General features: G+C 44.3%; 1 protein-coding gene across 1 annotated transcript in view; it reads right to left on the bottom strand.

Annotated features, from left to right (window-relative positions):
- The window catches only part of LOC124550894 (UDP-glucosyltransferase 2-like), a 104232-nt gene extending 81669 nt beyond the window's left edge, over positions 1-22563 (bottom strand). Inside the window, exons 1-2 of the mRNA XM_047125671.1 lie at positions 22508-22563; positions 14150-14984 (exon numbers count right to left, since the gene is read on the bottom strand). Of these exons, the coding sequence (XP_046981627.1) occupies positions 14150-14983 (834 nt within the window). The 5' untranslated portion in view covers position 14984; positions 22508-22563. The remainder of the gene's footprint in view (positions 1-14149; positions 14985-22507) is intronic.
- Positions 22564-22899: the final 336 nt, after the last annotated feature.

Here is a 22899-nt window from a genome sequence, read left to right as displayed (position 1 = left end):
TACTGTAATTCTCAATGAAGCCTATTATGTGACTTAATGTCCTTCACCTTATGAGCTAACTACCCTGAATTACTGCAATATCCATTTGTCCTGTCCATCCTCATGATCATGGAGCACTAATTCTACGTTGGTGTGCCTTGTAAGAGCGTGGTGTTGACACGACATGCTGTCCACCACCGTGAGCGATGAAGACGTTATTATGGTCCCACTGTTTGGTGTACCTAATGTACTGCCAAAATGAAAACATGGAATATTACTACGACAGTTCAGTGTCTTGGCTACGCTGATAAATTCTGTTGGAAAAAGAACTTCAAATTGTGTCACTTGGTGTTGTACTTCCGTGGAAAGATATGGACTTTCAGAACAGCTGTGTGCAATCTAAAGTGCTACAACCATGATGCAACCCTTCCCTTTCTTATCCTAATAGTAAAAACCATTTTTTGCTAACATCATTTATGTTCATGGGCTATACATTTTTTTAGATTTGCTGAACTCCAATGCGAGTACACTTATGTCACTTGTCGACATGATTTTTTTTTTTTTTTGCCATTATGTTTATTTGTTGTGAAAATGTTAAAGACATTTTTTCGATTTGTTCTGAAGTACAGTATATGTGCACTCTTGTCTTTTATATTGTATATACATTTTTATTTTGATGGTATGTTCTGAACTACAGTGCATGTGCACTTATGTGTTAATTTTTTCTACTGAACTTCAGTGCCTGTGCACTTTTCTCATTTTTCAATATGATTTGTACTCATTCTGTATGTTCAATACTTCAGTGCGTTTGCACTTACGTCATTTGTTACTCATTGTATATACATTTCGTCATTTGCTGATATGTTCTGAACTGCAGTGCATGTGCACTCATTTCACTTGTCAACATTATTTTCTGCCATTCTGATTATTTGTTCTGAAAATGCTACAGAATTTTTTCAGTGCGTGTGCACTTTGTTATCTGTCAAATAATTTGTTTATACAGTTTTCTGATTTGCTACTATGTTTTGTACTTATATCTTGTCTTTGTCTGAAATGTTTTGTACTCGGTGCATGTGCACAACATTTAATTCATGTACTGCATCAAAACATTCTGTAAATTCTAGAAGTTGATTAATTAAAGAAAAATTTTGCCGCGCTTGGCAAGTCCAAATGACTCACCATCGCTGCCAAATTTTTGCCCCCCCCCCCCCCCCCCCCCCCCCAGTGGAGGGTTATGAAACACGTATGTTGTGTGGCGGCGATGGCGAGGCATTGCAGAGTCTCTGACCAGAGAGCCTTTTATCGTGGCTAGTCTGCGCTTGACCGCGCGAGAGTTGCGAGCGGTACTCTGCCAGTAGTCGTCGTGCAGTACAGTCTGTCAGTAGCAGTAGGGCAGAGCAGTATGTCGGTAGTAGCAGCCCAGTGCAGTTGTGTGTGAGGAGTCGGCGGGCGTCGACATGGCACTCTAGTCAAGATTCAGGATGAGGTATATTATTTTTTAAATGCGCTCAGCTAATAATGTAAATTAACTGTAACTAATTTGAGCAACAAGTGCCCCAATAATAATTTTGATTTCAAAGCAATATTTTTAACAAAAGAACTATTTAATTGAACGAACGATTTCCTTCCATTTCCTTTAAAGAAAAGTTTCAGTTAAATTTAAAAAAAAAAAAAAAAAAATTATTACTTGCAACGCTTTTCCTCCAAGCCGTGGCCAACAATAAGAGCAGAAATTTGACATGCAGTTTCAATGAGGTAAGAAATTAATTATGATTTTTTTTGCACAGGGCCAAAGACCGATATTTCGGTTTAATTGAGTTTACATTGTCACTGAAGTTTCATTAGCATTGAATTGTTTTTCATTATTTTCGTGACAGCTTACACCTTGAGTCAGATTGCGATTCTCATTTTTATTGTCATTAAATTTAATTGCTAGGGAGGTTACGCTTGGCTCTCATTTATTATATTTCCGTCTTTCAAAATTTTTGTGGGAGGTTACACTTGGCTCTGGCTCCCATTTATTATTTATTAAGTCTTACAAATTTCGGTGGGGAGGTTACACGGTGTGGGATCCGTACCAGATCGGGTTGATAGAAGAGATAGAGAAGATCCAACGGAGAGCACCGCGCTTCGTTACAGGATCATTTCGTAACCGCGAAATCGTTACGAAGATGATGGATAAACGCCAGTGGAAGACTCTGCAAGAGAGACGCTCAGTAGCTCGGTAAGGTTTTTTTTTGAAGTTTCGGGAACATACTTCCACCGAGGTGTCAAGCAGTATATTGCTCCCTACTACGTATATCTCGCGAAGAGACCATGAGGATAAAATCAGAGAGATTAGAGCCCACACAGAGGCATACCGACAATCTTTTGTTTCCACGAACAATACGAGACTGGAATAGAAGGGAGAACCGATAGAGGTACCGAAGGTACCCTCCGCCACACACACCTCAGGTGGCTTGCGGAGTATGGATGTAGATATATACGAGGCTCGTTCAATAGGTAATGCCCCACATTCTATATCTCGGAACATATTTACAGTTAAGAGTCAGAATTTGGTGACAATATACATCAACATTTCTTGTCCATGTCCTATATTTCTACACAGTCTCCACCACGTTCTATGGCCGTACGCCAGCATTGTGGAAGAGCGTGTATTCCCTGCTGGTTAAAGCTCTTGTACTGTAGACGTAGCTATGTTTTCACTACATCTCCAAAGTGAGTTCCCCACAGTGAATCATTAAGCGGCCCATAAGAGTAGGAAGTCCGAGGATGTCAGGTCTGGACTGGAGGGTGGATGAGACAATGATGTCCAACCTAATTTGTCGATGTGTTCCCGAGTCCTCAGACCTGTGTGTGGGCGTGCGTTGTCGTGTCGGAGCAAGATTTCTGCTGCATTCTTGTCCGATCGAACACGTCGCAAATGGTTCTTGAGTTTATTCAGGGTCTTCACGTATGCCTCTCAATTGCTGGTTGACCCTGTTGGCATCACATCCACGAGACTGACGCCATCACAATCCTAGAAGACTCTCACCATGACTTTTCCAGCGGGGGGGGCGGGGGGCATTGAATTTCTTCTTGTGTGGTGAATGAGAATGATGTCAAGCCATTGTCTGCCTTTTTGTCTCCGGCGCAATGTGGTGCACCCAGCTTTCGTCCCCCGTAACGATCCGTGACAGAAAGGCCTCTCCGTCGGCCTCAAAACGCTCCAACAATTCAGATGGAATGGCCGTTCTTCGTATCTTGTGGTCGGCTGTCAGCATTCGTGGAATCCATCGTGAGTACCTCTTTGAATATCCAAGAGTGTCGATCATTGTAGACGCACTTGCAAAGCTGATCGATAACTGTAGAGCCAATTATCGAGTTGTGATGCGCCAGTGCGCACGAATCATGGCGTCAGCACGATTCAACATGTCTGGAGCAGTGGCTGTGACAGGACGTCCCGAGCTTGGCTGATCGTGGAGCTCTGTTTCTGCGTTTCCTGAGGCTATAACTTTCTTTACCTATGTCACAACTGTACTCCTATCAACTGCAGCATCGCATCGCCATACACTGCACACAAACGTTTACGAATGTTCACCACAGTTTCTTTATCTGCAAACAAGAATTCAATAACAGCACCCTGCTTGTAATATGAGTCGTATGTAGACGCCATTTTGACGCTGTACTGCGGGTCTACCATCTGACAGAACGGTTCGAAAAAATGGCTCTGAGCACTATGGGACTTAACATCTATGGTCATCAGTCCCCTAGAACTTAGAACTACTTAAACCTAACGAACCTAAGGACAGCACACAACACCCAGCCATCACGAGGCAGAGAAAATCCCCGACCCCGCCGGGAATCGAACCCGGGAACCCGGGCGTGAGAAGCGAGAACGCTACCGCACGACCACGAGATGCGGGCAGAGCGGTTCGAAACTTCACCGGCGTACAGAATAAACATCAAATGTGAAGCACCAAAAAGGACGTTTGCGTATGTATATGAATTACTTTAAAAATTGTGGGGCTTTACTTATTGAAAGATCCTCGGGACATAAATTAAAAATATCAAATAATTTGTGTCGTAAGTCTCGTTTTAAACGTAGGAGTCCGAGAGACCCCACATCGTTTTACACGTTACAGATCCTACGTATATAAATCGAAAGTCGAAAACTGGACGTTGTACACCACATATTTAACTAAAATACAGGCAGAAAATTCACCGAATTTCTCAATGCTTTCAAGAAGCTTTGGCTTAAAGTATCCCACCCGTTGCAGGCTCTTATGCTATTATCTCCTGCTTCTTCTGAATCATCTCGTCACAAAAATTCACTGCAAAAACTCTCTGTATTTCTTTTCATTATGAGTTACGTAATTTCTGTAAAAAAGAAGAAAAAAAAGGAAGTTCTGTTCACAATCGACATAGGCAACAATTGCAGCTGACATCAGTAGTTCTTTATTTTCAATAGTTCTTTACTTTCTGCCCCTTCACCCTACAAAATAAAATCACATATTTCCTCAATTTAACCACTGGCATCAGTAAACAAACGCATTGTTTCAAAATTTAAAGAAAAACTATATTACACGCTCGTAATACCTTTTTGTTTGCAATAGTCACACACAAACACGCAGCTTTGCACTTAGCGTCTCTTATTTGTACCCAAGTTTAACGAAGAATTTGATCTAGAGAAATTTATTGCTATAAATTCTGACCTGACTGGTCAGATCGTACAGGAGAAACTAAGGGTGGAAAGTTACTCCCAACCCCCCTCCCCTTATATGCACCCTCTGCTATTCCAATAGTTGCAGGAAGTGGTGTACAATTTCATGCATAGCACAGGTGCCGAAAAGTGTAGCCAAAAGCCGGCCGATGTGGCCGAGTGGTTCTAGGCGCTTCAGTCCGGAACTGCCCTGCTGCTACGGTCGGAGGTTCGAATCCTGCCTCGGGCATGGATGTGTGTGCTGTCCTTAGGTTAGTTACGTTTAAATAGTTCTAAGTCTAGGGGACTGATGACCTCAGATATAGTCCCATAGTCCTTAGAGCCATTTGAATTTTTTTTTGGTAGCTAAAACACTGAAACCCTGCAACTATAGGAGATTCCACTACGTGAGAAACAACACAGCCCTGTGTATTTTCAATAGCAAAGATAAGACCCAATTACGAGCCACAGTGGGGTACATAAAATTACTTGTCCTTGTTGTGACAAGTTTCACTTTGGTGATGTAGACAAAGATAAAACAGCTAGGTTGGATGAATACGGACGCAACTGGCAAACGCAGAATATTGATACCATTTGTCCATTTAATATTAAATCAGGATTGTGGCCCATAAGTTTGTTGCTTTCCACTGCTCCAACACTTTTTCACCTCTGTTTGCAAAGTAGACGACATGTGACTGCCTTTGGTAGCAGTGCCCTTCACGCAGCTCATGTTCAGCAAAAGTGTGATGTCATAAAATTATAAACGTTTCGATTATATATATCTGGACGTATGATTTGTGATACAGCCAGACATACAGTTACGCAGATTAGGTTACATCAAATAATTGATGAGACTTTGACGAATTCACAACAAAAAACGTGTTCACACACAAATGTTTTCTCAACACGTTCGCAAATGACGATCCCAAACTGGTCGTCGTCTCGCTAAACTCGTGTTTTGTTCTGTAAGTGGCAGTGCGTGAATAACCGAAAGTCAAGAAAATTGCCGTCAACCTCGGTGCCACTATGTGAAAGTTCATTGATTTCATGGACGAAAAGAGCGAGATGATTTCCACATGATCTTTTCGGAGTCCCAGATACATTCTATGGAACAGACTTCAGTTGTCCTGAACGGTTATGACAGTGGATCACAAAAACTGTTCCATAGTTCTGCAACAGATCGTAGCCAGTCACATAGGCGCTTTTGTGTGTACTAGTATAGCCTGTGGGCGAAATTCGACCAGTGCTGTTTATAAAGTAATGTTTATATTATTCCTAATACTTTCTCTACCGAAAAATAATGTTGTCGTGCTCTTTGTCTTTCAGTCCGAACCTTTAGTGCTCCTCTTTGAAGTATAGCCTAAAACAAAAATAATTTCCATGTAATAAGGGAAGCCGTAGCCACTCTAAATGAAGAAATAGTGAATTAAAAACTTACCTAAAATTTGTGCTAACGGCGACAAATGGACACGAAGTAAGTTCCATATACTCTTAGGAAAGTAAGCAAAACGACAACCCCAACAATCAACGTTAAGTACAATTTGCGTTGCGCCTGAAGGATTTGTTGCTGCTACTACGATGTTTTGTTTTCCACTGCTGACAACATCAACGACAACAACGTAGCAATTGTGGCATTGTAGCTGTCCGGTACGCGTGTGTTAATGCAAATGAGCCATTTGCATCATTTAAACATAAACGTCTATCGAATGCGATTTCACGTAAAGTTGTTAGTTTCGTGTGTCGCCTGCATCATAGCACGTGATCGGAACGCGGGGTAAGTTGGTAACAGTGCGATAGACCGACGAAAACCTTTCTCGTGTATGTCTACTTCCTTTTACCTCTCTTAACGGTTATATACACGCATAATTTTTTTGTGCACATCTAACACAAAGTACATTTCGAATTAGGTAAGTTCCATTGGCCTTCTCGTATAATTAATATTAAAACTCGGTGCTTCAGTTTTCGATATTCACATCTTGATAATACGACCTTGTTGATAACGGAGGTGCCTTGTGCCTTTTTTCGGTCGCATGGTAGCGTTCTGTGCTGTAGTGATCTACTATGAAATAGAAAGGGAGCAGGTGTTCAACATATTCTGTGCAGAACCGTACAGGAGAACACCACGGCCGGTAAATGTTGTTTAGAAAGCCACATTAAATGCATCACTAGAGATATGCCTTAGTTGAACAACGGATACTAGTATTCAGCAATCGAAAGAATCTTCGAAGAGGATTTACATAAGTGCAGCAAGATCATATAGTAACACCAGAACCGCAAAACAGTGTCCCACCGTCAGGAGAAAAGGTCCCAGGATCACCTGTCGTACTCAACCAAACGCAAGATCCGAGACGAGACTCAAGCACGGTTCGTGTGTTTACCTGTGCTCTTAAAGGTTGTCAGTCTGTACTCTGCTGCTGTAGCGATAAGACTTGTCCATGACGCGATTCACACCTGTGTAACGCATGCAACAGTCGAGAAACTGTCTTCAGTCAAGCCACGATTACGTCTTATGTCCTCTTCCAGCCTAACTACACTCCTGCAAATTGAAATAAGAACACCGTGAATTCATTGTCCCAGGAAGGGGAAACTTTATTGACACATTCCTGGGGTCAGATACATCACATGATCACACTGACAGAACCACAGGCACATAGACACAGGCAACAGAGCATGCACAATGTCGGCACTAGTACAGTGTATATCCACCTTTCGCAGCAATGCAGGCTGCTATTCTCCCATGGAGACGATCGTAGAGATGCTGGATGTAGTCCTGTGGAACGGCTTGCCATGCCATTTCCACCTGGCGCCTCAGTTTGACCAGCGTTGGTGCTGGACGTGCAGACCGCGTGAGACGACGCTTCATCCAGTCCCAAACGTGCTCAATGGGGGACAGATCCGGAGATCTTGCTGGCCAGGGTAGTTGACTTACACCTTCTAGAGCACGTTGGGTGCCACGGGATACATGCGGACGTGCATTGTCCTGTTGGAACAGCAAGTTCCCTTGCCGGTCTAGGAATGGTAGAACGATGGGTTCGATGACGGTTTGGATGTACCGTGCACTATTCAGTGTCCCCTCGACGATCACCAGTGGTGTACGGCCAGTGTTGGAGATCGCTCCCCACACCATGATGCCGGGTGTTGGCCCTGTGTGCCTCGGTCGTATGCAGTCCTGATTGTGGCGCTCACCTGCACGGCGCCAATCACGCATACGACCATCATTGGCACCAAGGCAGAAGCGACTCTCATCGCTGAAGACGACACGTCTCCATTCGTCCCTCCATTCACGCCTGTCGCGACACCACTGGAGGCGGGCTGCACGATGTTGGGGCGTGAGCGGAAGACGGCCTAACGGTGTGCGGGACCGTAGCCCAGCTTCATGGAGACGGTTGCGAATGGTCCTCGCCGATACCCCAGGAGCAACAGTGTCCCTAATTTGCTGGGAAGTGGCGGTGCGGTCCCCTACGGCACTGCGTAGGATCCTACGGTCTTGGCGTGCATCCGTGCGTCGCTGCGGTCCGGTCCCAGGTCGACGGGCACGTGCACCTTCCGCCGACCACTGGCGACAACATCGATGTACTGTGGAGACCTCACGCCCCACGTGTTGAGCAATTCGGCGGTACGTCCACCCGGCCTCCCGCATGCCCACTATACGCCCTCGCTCAAAGTCCGTCAACTGCACATATGGTTCACGTCCACACTGTCGTGGCATGCTACCAGTGTTAAAGACTGCGATGGAGCTCCGTATGCCACGGCAAACTGGCTGACACTGACGGCGGCGGTGCACAAATGCTGCGCAGCTAGCGCCATTCGACGGCCAACACTGCGGTTCCTGGTGTGTCCGCTGTGCCGTGCGTGTGATCATTGCTTGTACAGCCCTCTCGCAGTGTCCGGAGCAAGTATGGTGGGTCTGACACACCGGTGTCAATGTGTTCTTTTTTCCATTTCCAGGAGTGTATTTCTTCGTTGACGTTCCCACACTATTTCCTCCAAAGGATCTGTCTTGCATTGCTTGTCCAGTGATTCTCTGGGATGACAGACCCAATAATACTGTTTCCAGACTTGCTTTTGTTGGACAACTTTCTCAGTTAATGGCTATACCCTCAATCTTTTGTGATTTCATATTTTTTCTTCCCCTTTTGGGACATTTGAAGATGTAAGGAACTTCATAGCTGATGTTTCAAGTTGTCTTAAGTCTTCTGATCTTAACGTCCAACTGTCTTGCTCCATATAGTAGTGTTGGTAGTGCCATGACTTTATGAAATTTCATTTGGGTTTCTCTCCTCGTTTTACACTTCAATGTTCTTATCGTGCCACAGATAGGTAGGTAGGCGTTACTTTTCTTATTTGTATCTTCATCTTATTTGTAAGCTGTGTCAAATCCTAAATACTAGAAATGGAACACAAGTTATTGCATTACTGATGACTATCTTACAAGGGGACCATCCATACTATTATCACGGATTTTGATGCGCTTCATATATGTTGTAGAGGCACTTACCCTGAGTACCTGGCAATCCGGTATCTTAGCGACGGGCCTTGGTTTTTGAGAAAATCGGTTTTGAAGTTCACTGCTCACTTTGTATCAGCGTAACATTACAAAAAATTCCGAGCAATTCAGCGTAGCGCAACGGTAAATATTTATGGCAACGCGCTGGAGGTACCGTGTTCCAATCCGGCTGGCGTATTTTTTTTTTTAATCAAAATCGTCCGAATTTTTCAATTTTATTTCAAAGAATATCAACAAACACTGTAAGGTGTGCGAAATTAAAAAAGATATATTCGGTTATTAATTTTTTCAAATATTCACCCCCTTGGCAACATATTCTTCTAATTCATCTTCTTCGTTGAAATCTATAAATTCATCATCAACAATGATATGTCTTTCGGCCAAGAATCCTGTATTGCGATACGTATCGTCAATTGCAACGGTATTGACAGAGATCACGCTAGGCGGTGTATTCGTTACGAGATTCAAACCGCGGAGCAGATTTTCGGCGTATTTAATGGCATTTGTGATTTCACCTTTTGACTCTTCGTTCAACTCCTCTTCTTGTGGATCTTCTTCTGGCTGCACTACTGCAGAAACACTTGGTTCTTCTATTCCACAGAATTTTTCTAACACGATTTGAGGGCAACTGACGCTGTAAGTTAGATGCGAACGTAAAGGAATGCAACTCGCATCCTCAGGCCAGGGCAGCAGTCGAACATTTTCTGTAACCAGAAAGGCCCGTACAGGACCTGCAATATGCGGTCGTGCATTATCCTACTGAAATGTAGGGTTTCGGAGGGATTGAGTGAAGGGTGGAGCCACGGGTCGTAGCACATCTGAAATGTAACGTCCACTGTTCAAACTGCCGTCAATGCGAGCAAGAGGTGACCGAGACGTGTAACCAATGGCACCCAATACCATCACACCGGGTGATACGCCAGTATGGCGATGACGAATACACACTTCCAATGTGCGCCCACCGCGATGTCGCCAAACACGGATGCGACCAACCTGATGCTGTAAACAGAACCCGGATTCATCCGAAGAAATGACGTTTTGCCATTTGTGCACCCAGGTTCGTCGTTGAGTTCACCATCGCAGGTGCTCCTGTCTGTGATGCAGCGTCAAGGGTAACCGCAGCCATGGTCTCCGAGCTGATAGTCCATGCTGCTGCAAGCGTGGTCGAACTGTTCGTACAGATGGTTGTTGTCTTGCAAACGTCCCCATCTGTTGACTCAGGGATCGAGACGTGGCTGCACGATCCGTTACAGCCATTCGGATATGATGCCTGTCATCTCGACTACTAGTGATAGGGATCCAGCACGGCGTTCCGTATTACCCTCCTGAACCCCTGCTAACAGTCATTGGATCTCGACCAACCGCAACCGCGATAGGCTACAATCCGACCTTTATCAAAGTCGGAATCGTGATGGTACGCATTTCTTCTGCTTACACGAGGCATCACAACTACGTTTCACCAGGCAACGACGGTCAAATGCTGTTCGTGTATGAGAAATCGGTTGGAAACTTTCCTCATGTCAGCACGTTGTAGTTGTCGCCACCGGCGCCAACCTTGTGTGAATGTTCCGAAAAGCTAATCATTTGCATATCACAGCATTTTCTTCCCGTCGGTTAAAATTTCGCGTCTGTAGCACGTCATCTTCGTGGTGTAGCAATTTTAATGGCCAGTAGTGTAATTAAAACTAATATTTCTTGATCTGTGTAGCGCTATTTGCATCTGCTCTTCACTGTGCTGTATGAGGACTTGGTCGTCAGGAAAAAGCATCATCTATTTATCTAAAGAAATGAAACCATATGGTGCCAGAAACGTTTTCAGGCTCAAACATCTAAGATGTATATATGCAGACTGAAGAAAAGAATGTAAATTTGTAGCAAGGCCAGGATTGGAACGCGTGTCACCTGCTCACTAGGCAGATGCACTAAGCACTACATCACCCTAGTAGGATGGATTTGCACGAGTGTGAGAGCCTCGGCAATGCCGTTTGAGTGCGCGGAGGCGTGAATGGGGGTTTGCATTGAGAGGGGAGGCATGCTAGGGTAGCACGTGGAATTGTGCAAAGACACTGTGCCAGGGTGGCGTAGTGCATCTGCGTAGCTAACACGGGACCTGAGTTCGAATCTCGGCACTGGTACAAACTTTTATCCGTCGCTTCTGTCTGTACACAGACGTGATACGCCCGCTAAACTCGCAGGGCAGAACAGGTGATTAGGATTGTGGAAAGGCCCAAATAAGGTATCGGTCAGGTTCACTCAAAATTGTAATTTATTGTAATTTAATAACACCGTTAAACCAAAACGGCACATAGCCGAACCTTTAGAACTACGAGTTTTCAAAAGGCAATTATTTCACGGCTGAAGGCCTCCAAACAAGAAATCTTAAATAAAAATGCGGTTAAAATAGCAAATAAAATAATTAAAATATACATGGTATCACAACCAGGCTGGAAAGTCTCAAGGCAAAGACAGATAGAACAAACATATGCAAGGTGCAATACAAGCGGCTGAGGGCCACAATTAAATTTGAAATTTTTAAAATATATTACCATAATCTTTTATGGCAGAGGGCCGCAATGTTTTTGCTTAAAGGTTAATTTCAAGAATAAGGTTTTAAGCGGCTTAAGGCCAACAATTGATTTCTCAAAATTCAAAAATTACATATAGTTCGGAAAAAATAAGAAATTTTAAATCTTTGGCTATTATAGATTATAAACTGACAATTAAACACCGGTGAGAAGGACAATAAAGGAAATGGCACTCAGAAGCCTCCAGGGAGGTCGGTCTGCACTTGATCTGTCGGAACCCCTAACGGCCACAAGGCAGAAAATTCCGCTGGTGCACTCGAATTGTAGTCAACCAATATAGTTAATTCCACCGCATAGCGGCTAAATTTCAGCACTAGAAACACTCGGTGTTGCTCACAGGAAAACCTCCCCAACAGCGAACCACCGAAACGAACCACACAACATGAATAGACGTGGCTTGGACAGTTGAAATCCCTACTCAACTTTGACGTCCTGGGTCGGTGAGCCACGAAACTCGTAGCCATTTGACAGCTCCACAGACGCTCCGACACTGCGCAGGGACCACCAGCAGACCCAGCCGACTGCACCGCGTGGAGATAACTTCCCTGGTCCGCAGCAACCGACCGACTCCCCTCAGAATGCCGACAACGTCTAAAATAATTCGTCAGTGGAAATAACAGCAACTACACACACAACCTGACAAACACTTGCACGAATACCTGAACAATACCCAACAGTAACTAAGGGCGCACGAAGGCAAACGGGGAGTGGATGGACACACACACAGCCGACTCATGAACGATCGGCGAGCCAAAACGCGTCGTCTGGGAGGACGACCGACCGACGATCCACCAAGACCGTGGCCCGGTTCAAGCGATGCGTGGCGGCAATGGTCGGGCGAACCATGTCGGCGCAGACCTCACAGCTCCAACTCGACTGCACTAGTGCCGCGTTGCAACTCCCCGACTGGCAGGTCCGGACTGCGCTCCAGACGCGTTCCAACTGACTGGCAGACCCGAACTCGAGACCCGAACTCGCGACCTGAACTGCCTTACGACCGACAACGACCGGAAAGTAATGGCAGTGGAGCAAAGATACTACGAGAGGGGATATATCGATACGCGCTGCTAGCGCCGGTCACGGTCAGGCAAAGCAGCAACTCAGTGACAGTAGTAATTTAAATTAACGTAGTGAAGTGCAAGTACGTTACACGGTGTAAAATACATGATGGCGGGAACACGAGCCACGCACGGCTCAACACGTCCATACGTGATCGATGTTTGAGACTTTAAAAGGTCTCTAGAAACGTATAGTTTCATTTGATCAAAGCACCTGTTCCTGGCTTTCAGGCAGGATACCCGATGCTGAGGTGCTATTGCAATACAGTTGTGGAGCCTCTGCAATGATGTACGAGTTTAGGGGGAACACCAAGTGGGCTGGCGCATCATTGATAATTCGGATTGTGGGGGGGGGGATTAAGCTAGGGTAGTCTGCGCAGTTGTGCAAAGCCATTGTGCCAGGGTGGCGTAGTTCTTGACGCATCTGCCTAGTGAGCAGGAGACTCAGTTTCGAATCCCAGCTTTAGTTACAAATTATCATTCGTCGTTTCAGTGTGTATACAGACATTATAGATATTTATCTGTCCCTGTCGTTATACATTGAGGTGTACTGTCCTTCATTCATTCCCAGACAAATTTGCTGATGCAGATGTTGGACACTGTTGGTGACATACTACAGCCCTGCCTAACTCTGTAGCTTATCTTTATTTCCAGTGTCACTTCTTTGACAGTATAGATTCTTACTTCTGTATTTTTTATATGTATCTGGGAAAACCGATTTTCTCTATTATTGCGCCAGATGTATTTTGTGGAAAAATGGTTCAAATGGCTCTGAGCACTATGCGACTCAACTTCTGAGGTCATCAGTCGCCTAGAACTTAGAACTAATTAAACCTGACTAACCTAAGGACATCACACACATCCATGCCCGAGGCAGGATTCGAACCTGCGACCGTAGCTGTCGCTCGGTTCCAGACTGTAGCGCCTAGAACCGCACGGCCACTCCGGCCGCTTTTGTGGAAACGATGAAAGGGTTTTTAATAAATGATATATACTAATAATATTTTTGAGTTGTATTTAGCGACACTGTTAGAGCAGGAATGGAGTTGTGTGCGTTGAAAGTATTCTGTCCATGCCAAGATGCAGTTTGCAGATAATACATAAAAAGTTTCATGTTGCGATTATGTTGACATAATAGGTAGGTCAACTGTGATTATAGCTATTAGACCGAATGTGAGCTAAGACACCAATGATGTAGACTTAGCGTTACTTGGCAGGCCGCAACCATCGTAACTAAGAGTATGAGGGACTGACATGGTCAAATAGACGGATGTTACAGATGTAACATATACAAGCATTCATAAATTGGAGGAGTAGACTGTGACAAGGTTAAACTCACCTTGGGTAGCGGCTGTGGAGGTTTCGCTTGCAGCCCGCCGATCTCTATGATGGCCGGCACCAGCGGCTTGGGGTAGTCCGTGCTGAAGTGGGTGTTGACCATCACGAAGCTGACGTTCTTCTCGACCTCGCTGGGCAGCGGCGTAGAGTCGCCGAAGAACTTCCTGCTGAGCTCATCCTGCTGCGGCATGTACAAAAACCTGCGGTAGAGAGACGCATAGTTATCGAGCAGAAAGTTTTGCATCCTCTGCGTGAATGTCATGTGGTCCGTAAAAGGCAAAATGTAAGTGTTCACATAGGACGGGTTCTGGAAGTTCCCCACCACCTCATTTGCCCATGGAGGACTGGGGTAGGCTGCGATGCCGATCATTGGAGGGTTGCCGAATTTGCTGACGAATCCCAGCAGGCATTCCTGTAGGCCGTATTCGTTGATGACGAGATCGAAAGCTTCTTTCTTCGCCAGTTCTAGCAGGTGTCGGGCGCCTGTCGACTTTAAGGTGTGACGGCAAGTGGTTACACCCCAGCCGAAAATTTCGCCAACCATGTCCATCTCACTCATTTCAGCGAAGGTCTCGTAGCCGAAATCTTCATGTGCAGCCTCGTATGCCCCTTCTATCAGGATCTCCCGGAGGTTGGGAACAGGTTTCTTCTCCCGGTCTGGAGTGAACACAGTCACCTGGTGACCGCGTTTGGCGAGCTCGAGCGTGAGGGCGCGGTTGAAGATGTGGTGGCTGTGGGAGACCGTGCTCATCAGGCAGAGGATTCTGGCCGACTCACAGCGGCCCGCCAGGCACAGGACCAGTACTGCAGATGCCCACACTGTAGCCCTCCTCATCCTGAAACAGTAGGACATCATCAACTGATAGACGTATGGTAGCATTTAAGGATGATTACAAAGGCCCGTCAGTCAAGGAATTAGACTGTCCAGCTTTCGAAATGCACTCACCAGCATTCTGAAACAGTAGAGCATCATCAAGTACTAAAAAAATCTCATGGCTGTGAGAAGTACACTCATGCTCATAAATTAAGGATAATTGCAGAATGTGGTGCCACACAACGTGGCACTACACAAAACTAGCGCTAATAGGATAGGCACATAGGGAACATACACGACACAGATCTGTAAGTCCATGGTATTGGTGACAAGTTGAGAAAACCGTCCCGAAACTCATGTGCTACAAAACGTCACTGTTTCCTGCGCATGTACCCCGACATCAATGTGGGATATGATCACCATGCACACGTACACAGGCCAGCACAACGGGTTGGCATACTCTGGATCAGGTGGTCGAGCAGCTACTGGGGTATTAGCCTACCATTCTTGCACCAGTGCCTGTCGGAGCTCCTGAAGTATCCTAGGGGTTTGAAGACGTGCACCGATACGTCGACCGAGAGCATCCCAGATGTGATCGATGGGGTTTAGATCTGGAGAACAGGCAGGCCACTCCATTCGCCTGGTATCTTATGTTTCAAAGTACTCCTCCACGATGGCAGCTCAGTGGCACCGTGCGTTATCATCCATCAGGAGGAAGGTGGGACCAACTGCACCCCTGAAAAGACGGAATACTGGTGCAAAATGACATCCCAATACACCTGACCGGTTACTGTTCCTCCGTCAAAGACATGCGGAGGTATACATGCACCAATCATAATCCCACCCCACACCATCAAACCACGACCTCCATACAGGTCCCTTTCAAGGACATTAAGGGCTTGGTATCTGGTTCCAGTTCAAGCCAGATGAAAACCAGGCGAGAATCACTGTTCAGACCTGCAATCGTCGTTGAACATAACCTGGGACCACTGTTCCAATGACCATGTACTGTGTTCCTGACACCAGGCTTTACGGGATCTCCTGTGACCAGGGGTCAGTGGAATGCACCCCAGGCGAATAAACCATGTCTGTTCAGTCGTCTGTAGACTTTGTGTCTGAAGACAACTGTTCCAGTGGCTACAGTAAGGTCCCAAGCAAGGCTATCTGCAGTGCTCCATGGGCATCTGCGGGCACTGATGATGAGATATCGGTCTTCTTGTGGTGTATTACAATGTGGACGTCTCGTACTGTAGCGCCTGGACACGTTTCCTGTCTGCTGGAATCGTTGCCATAATCTTGAGGTCACACTTTGTGACACACGGAGGTCCAATGCTACGACCTGCTGTGTTTGACCAGCCTCCAGAAGCCCTAGTATTCTGCTCCTCATAACGTCATCAATATGTGTTCTTTGAGCCATTTTCATCACACAGTCATCATAGCACGTCTGAAAAAGTCTGCACACTTACTGGCTGCACCATACTCTGACATGCACCACTACACATCTGCATATGTGGACCGCTGTCAGCGCCACCGTGCGACGACCCCATGGTCATACCCTGAGGTGATTCATACCTGCAAACCGCCCACCAGAGCGTTGTTTCACCATGTATCAGCATTATCCTTAGTTTATGAGCATGAGTGTAGTTCTCATAAACCAGCTGAGTTTCTTGGGCTCACAGAGTCCCATCACAATTGGGGTTATTACTGTTGGAACCTGGATTCTCCTCTACTACATCAGGAAATAGAAGAGCATTGCAGATGCATGAATATGGGGTGATTATATACTCTTCACATCGAGTTTCTTGGAGGTCTTTCAGTGATGCAGCCGACAAAGGAACGAGGCTGTAGACTTTCACCTTGTGAAACAGTAGGACGTTATGAATCAGTGATTACCTAGTGGCTGCGAGATGTGGTGCTCATTATACATACTTTCTTTTTAGACACACAGAGCCCCACTAAAAAGTGGGCCAATATGGCCAAAGCTCAGATTTAGTCTTCCACTTCCTGAAATGATAAAGTATTATGAATGGATCCAGATATAGTGTCTGCAAAAAATAGTGTTCACTAGGCACAGGAAATCGGCAGACTCACATGTTCCTACTAGACAGAGGAGCAAGCTCATACTGTTGGCTTCCACATCGTGAAACAGTAAGATGTTATCGATGGATATGGCTGTGGTAGCTGCAAGAGAGGATGATCATCAGTCACAGAATGTAACCAGTCAGAGAGCAGCAAAGCTGTTGCCCAGAAGGTAGCCATGGTAAATCTGACAGAAATTATCAACAGGTACAGATGTGGTACGTGTAAAACAGAGTTCCAGAATGTTTGACAATGGTAGCGTCACGCTTGACTACACTACATTGTCAGTAAACAGTCTGTGATATGCCACACCCAGAATACCAAGATACGATGTTGTCTTCCTGCTGGAACATTCATGGATGTAATCTCTCTGGACACGTCACAAGTACTTTTCTTTGTGAAAGGATTCCGTAGAATACAATAATTGCTACTAATTTCTACGTGCCTTACAGTATCATGAGAGGAATGTTGATTTTTTAAAAATATATAGAATCAGATATACCGATATGTTAGAAAAATATCATTATCGATCTTCGATGTATCGAGCAGTTCTATATTTACATCGATATATCGACGAAAAAAATATCGTCATACTGGACCAAAAAAAAAAAAAAAAAAAAAAAAAAAAAAAAAAAAAAAATAAAATAAAATCGGCTGCCCGTTGTAAGTGTGCCGCCAGTTTTAGAGCTGTTTATTTAAGTATTGATTTGTTATTAGATAGCCGGCCGAGGTGGCCGAGCAGTTCTAGGCGCCACAGTCCGAAACCGCGTGACCGCTACAGTCGCAGGTTCGAATCCTACCTCGGGCATGGGTGTGTGTGATACCCTTAGGTTACTTAGGTTTAACCCTAGGACGCCCTAGTCTTTTTTTCTAACTTGGATGCCTAAGGGGGGGTTCGGCGAGCCCACAGGTATTAAATAAGTTTACTGACAAAAAATTACAACTTTCAAAATGGTTTATGTATTTTAACTAAGGCATCGGTTTATAGATGTTGTTAATTGTTTTAAATATTGGATTGAGTGAATAAAAAATTGACATATTACAATAAAAAATACAGATGTGTTCATATACAATAGACTACTCTGAATCCTCAACTTCAAGGCAAGAGACACACTTCACAATGTTTTCTGAACGTGTGTTACACACATGTTTATGACACTGTCCACAATACTGTTCTGGTTTACTTAGATTGTTGTACTTCTGCTTCTTTGTTTTAGCGTTTCTTACACAAATATGGCACCGACCTTTCCCTGCAGGAGGCTGACGTGCTTCTGCTGTCACTTCTTTGATTTTCGTTTGTAGAATAGTCTCCATTGAACAATTTGGTTAGATAACCCTCTTGTATTGGCACTTCTTTCTTCTACCTGCAATTTCACTAGTTCCATCCCAGGTTGCAGGAGATAAAGTTTCCATTTGTTGTGTTTCTTTTCATTCCATCTTGAAAGTTGCTGGATGAATATGGTGGTTGCATTGATAGCACAAATGTCGATGAGAAAGCAAAATACAAATAGAGGCCATCTCTTTGTTCCCCTCTTGCAGGCGTACATACGCGCCATTTGATCAATGGCATCGATTCCACCTTTAGTGGAATTATAATATGCATTTACCTTGGTTTTATTCTTCTCTCCTCCAACAGTGCCTTCATCTTTGTGCATTGTTGACAACATCAGTAAGTTTTTACTTGGTTTCGTTTTTGCTGTGTAGGACACCAAAGTTACTGGAGGCCTACGTGTTGGGAACGGCACTAACTCACTGCAAGTTTACAAGTTAAATAACAGCTGACTGACATCAACAATCACTTCCTCTGAAAGTAAACCGTTTGTTGTGAATATCAAGAATACCAACCAACGAGAAACTAACTTGCATTGTTGTAGAGATGAGAAATACGAAATCCTACTAAGGGAAATCTTCTATAGCATGGAAGCCTATTGGGGGGGTTTGTTGGACCCATAATAAGTTTATTTATTTTTTCTTTCAAAGCATGAATTTTCTATAAAATATATTGACACTAACATTTCATAAAATAGCCAACAAACAATAACTCAAAAGGAATATGCAGTATGAATGTTACTTGGGCAAAATAAGGGGGCACAAAAAAATTGTGGGATCAAACCCCCCCCCCCCCTTAGGCGTCCTAGGGTTAAGTAGTTCTAAGTTCTAGGGGACTGATGACCTCAGAAGTTAAGTCCCATAGTGTTCAAAGCCATTTGAACCATGTTATTAGATATTCTGTACATCAACAAGCTAGCAGCTTGCTTATCCCCCTTGGAGCAAGAACTGAAAGGAAAAAGATGCACTTTCAAGCTTGGCGATGGCCACTTTGTTAACAATGTCAACTGTAGGTAAGTGGCACAATAAAAGGTGTCCAATGGGTCCGTCATTCGGTTTCGTCACATATCAGACATGTCTGGAACACTTCATGTCGACTTCCCTGTTTCTTCATTTCCGCCAACGCCAGAGACATGGTAGCTGTAGCGTCAAAATTATGGGGGCCTCCCGGCCAACAATGCCATACGATCATTTCATTTTTTTGCGTTGTGAAGTTAAACGCTGCGGCTTCTGTTGGTAGCGCCGAGCGCCGATTACGTCAACATTTCCCCTCACACACCTCCACCCATCACAAAGACCAATATTGTCATTTAGATTTTTCTTTATCTGTTTCAGCAATAGTTTTTCAAGAATGCGGATGTGAAGAAGTAGCACACTAGTTGCGTTAAAAACTGTTTCTTGACGCAACTGGTGTGCGATTTCTTCTTATCGCATATCTTGTCTCTGAATTCACCCCCCCCCCCTCCCCCACCCACGCAAGTGCAATCGGACTTATCCCTTGTGCCATCTATATTTGTTTCACACAGTCAAAGACAAAGACTGCACGTGATGAAAGCAAAAAAGTAGTAAGACTCCTTTACACAGTGAAAGTAAGATTACGTTCTACTACAATTTCAAAAGAACGGCTCAGATATTTATCGAAAATTGCGAAAAAATACAATATAAAATAAAAATATCGACACTCGACATTGCCGTTTCACTACTGACATATCGATATATCTTTCAAGAAAATATCACCGGTATATATCGACACCTTTTCTTAGAAAACAACGATGTATCGACATCTTATCAACAGCGCTAATCACAACCTTTAGACACTCGCAATGCAACTCTTCACAGGTGATCCAGTACTGCATTATTTCCTTGTCTGACAGCTTGCTGGTCATGGTCAGTATCTGCTTCACGACACACAGATAGCAAAGTACTTGAGGTGTAGCGAGAAGCAGTAATCATCTGAGAAGTATTTATTTATTTATGTCTCTGATTGTTTCACTTTAACTGTTGACAGCATACTAGGCTTTGATTGGCTGTTGGAAATGCCCACCACTATGAGGTCGCTGATTTCGCCAGGCTGGATTGACCTGTCTGAGCATATAGGCAACCAGAATGTGAGACGTCATATGTTTCAGGTTAATGACCTCCACGTGACTTCGCAAATGCAAATAAAGTGGGCTGTTGACGCCATAGGCATACAACTGATATTCGGAAATAATTCTATGTAATCACAAAATACTGCCGCGAATTATGTTTGTACAACAAAATTATGTTTATAGGTAAAGCAGTTTGTTAGCTTGCCTACCAAACTCCTGGTAATATTATTTAATTGCAGGAGACATGTTATTGACCTGCTATAATGTACAGACGGTACTACTTGAGTCAAAAATGTAAAAAAAAAGTTAATGACAACAACAAACGATAACGGTTTTAGAGCGAATTGCTTGCATAATTATTACTTAAAACATGTTTACATTTTACGGAACTGAATAAAGAATACTCACTGTATATTGAGCAAGCAATAAAGTAAACAAAAGAATGATTCGGAGTAGGTATTAAAATCCATGGAGAAGAAATAAAAACTTTGAGGTTCGCCGATGAGATTGTAATTCTGTCAGAGACAGAAAAGGACTTGGAAGAGGAGTTGAACGGAATGGACAGTGTCTTGAAAGGTGGATATAAGATGAACATCAACAAAAGCAAAACGAGGATAATGGAATGTAGTCGAATTAAGTCGGGCGTTGCTGAGGGAATTAGATTAGGAAATGAGACACTTAAAGTAGTAAAGGAGTTTTGCTATTTGGGGAGCAAAATAACTGATGATGGTCGAAGTAGAGAGGATATAAAATGTAGACTGGAATTGGCAAGGAAAGCGTTTCTGAAGAAGAGAAATTTGTTAACATCGAGTATAGATGTAAGTGTCAGGAAGTCGTTTCTGAAAGTATTTGTATGGAGTGTAGCCATGTATGGAAGTGAAACATGGACGATAAATAGTTTGGACAAGAAGAGAATAGAAGCTTTCGAAATGTGGTGCTACAGAGAAATGCTGAAGATTAGATGGGTAGATCACGTAACTAATGAGGAGGTTTTTGAATAGATTTGGGGAGAAGAGTTGACAAGAAGAAGGGACCGGTTGGTAGGACATGTTCTAAGGCACCAAGGGATCACCAATTTAGTATTGGAGGGCAGCGTGGAGGGTAAAATCCGTAGAAGGAGACCAAAAGATGGATACACTAAACAGATACAGAAGGATGTAGATTGCAGTAGGTACTGGGAGATGAAGAAGCTTGCACAGCATAGAGTAGCATGAAGAGCTGCATCAAACCAGTCTCAGGACTGAAGACCACAACAACAACAACAACAACAACAACTGACCATGGCACAGAGATGTTAAATATGTTTTGTTTATATAAAACACATATGTTTGCGTAACTCACAGACTTGATATGTGGTACAGTAACTTATTTCACAGCTCAAAAATTAGTTTTACAAGTCGTCCACGCTACCTGAAACTAATTTAACAAATAACTAACTGACACGGACAGTGGGAACTGCAGGAAAAAATTAGGTAGCCTGATGATATAAGAAATGTAGACATTCTGTTCAAAATCGGCGAACAACGAATTAGGTGATAATACTAACAAGACGAAGGTGTATTGTGATATGACAACTCTGTGTGTGTGTGAAATCTTATGGGACTGCTAAGGTCATCAGTCCCTAAGCTTACACACTACTTAACCTAAATTATCCTAAGGAGAAACACACACACCCATGCCCGAGGGAGGACTCGAACCTCCGCCGGAATCAGCCGCACAGTCCATGACTGCAGTGATATGACAACTGACATGCGTCAATGCACGTGGGAGCTTTCTTTGCATGGCCTTAGGTGGATTCAATAGGTGTTGAAAACTCTAGAGAACTCAGCTAAGAGATAATTGACGCAAAAGTGTGTAAGACCTACCCTGAGATGAAATGGGACAGGAGAGTAAGTCGTGATGGAAGACATGAAACCAATCAGAAGACTGATAGTGTAATGAAAAAGAAACAGGTGAGAGTAGCAGGTTACAGAAAGCCCAGTGTAGGCGATGCTGTAAATGAAAACAGTAGCGCCACGCCTGCCACCATAAGAGTAACGAGTGGTACCTTGTTAGCTGCTCAGAGTTGGCTGCAGTCCCGCGTCTCGTCGTCGCCGGTGGTGTGGCCAGACTGCACTACCATCACCGCCTCCGCCTCCACCGTCCAAATAGGGACAAGTGGTCTGACCTTGACAGGGCGTTAACAGAACGAGAGTCCGATGCTGGGCGGCAGAGAGGGGCTCACTGCTGATGGCAAGAGGGTCACCACTGTGACGTCACAGGCTAGAGGCAGACGCTTTGCTGTGGCCAGGATGACGGTTATCGCTGAAACAAGCGGTTTTCGGTTACATCGTCTGGTTTTATCTGACTATTCAAACCGTTCAAGTTTACAGGTTTTCGAAATAACCGATTATCCGTTTTTCTACCGCTCATTAAAGGTAGACATCGCATAAACGTTCA

This window comes from Schistocerca americana, chromosome 9 (assembly GCF_021461395.2).
Source record: "Schistocerca americana isolate TAMUIC-IGC-003095 chromosome 9, iqSchAmer2.1, whole genome shotgun sequence".
NCBI lineage: Eukaryota > Metazoa > Arthropoda > Insecta > Orthoptera > Acrididae > Schistocerca > Schistocerca americana.
The sequence above is the reverse complement of the archived record's forward strand: the minus strand, read 5'-3'. Positions and strand labels throughout refer to the sequence as shown.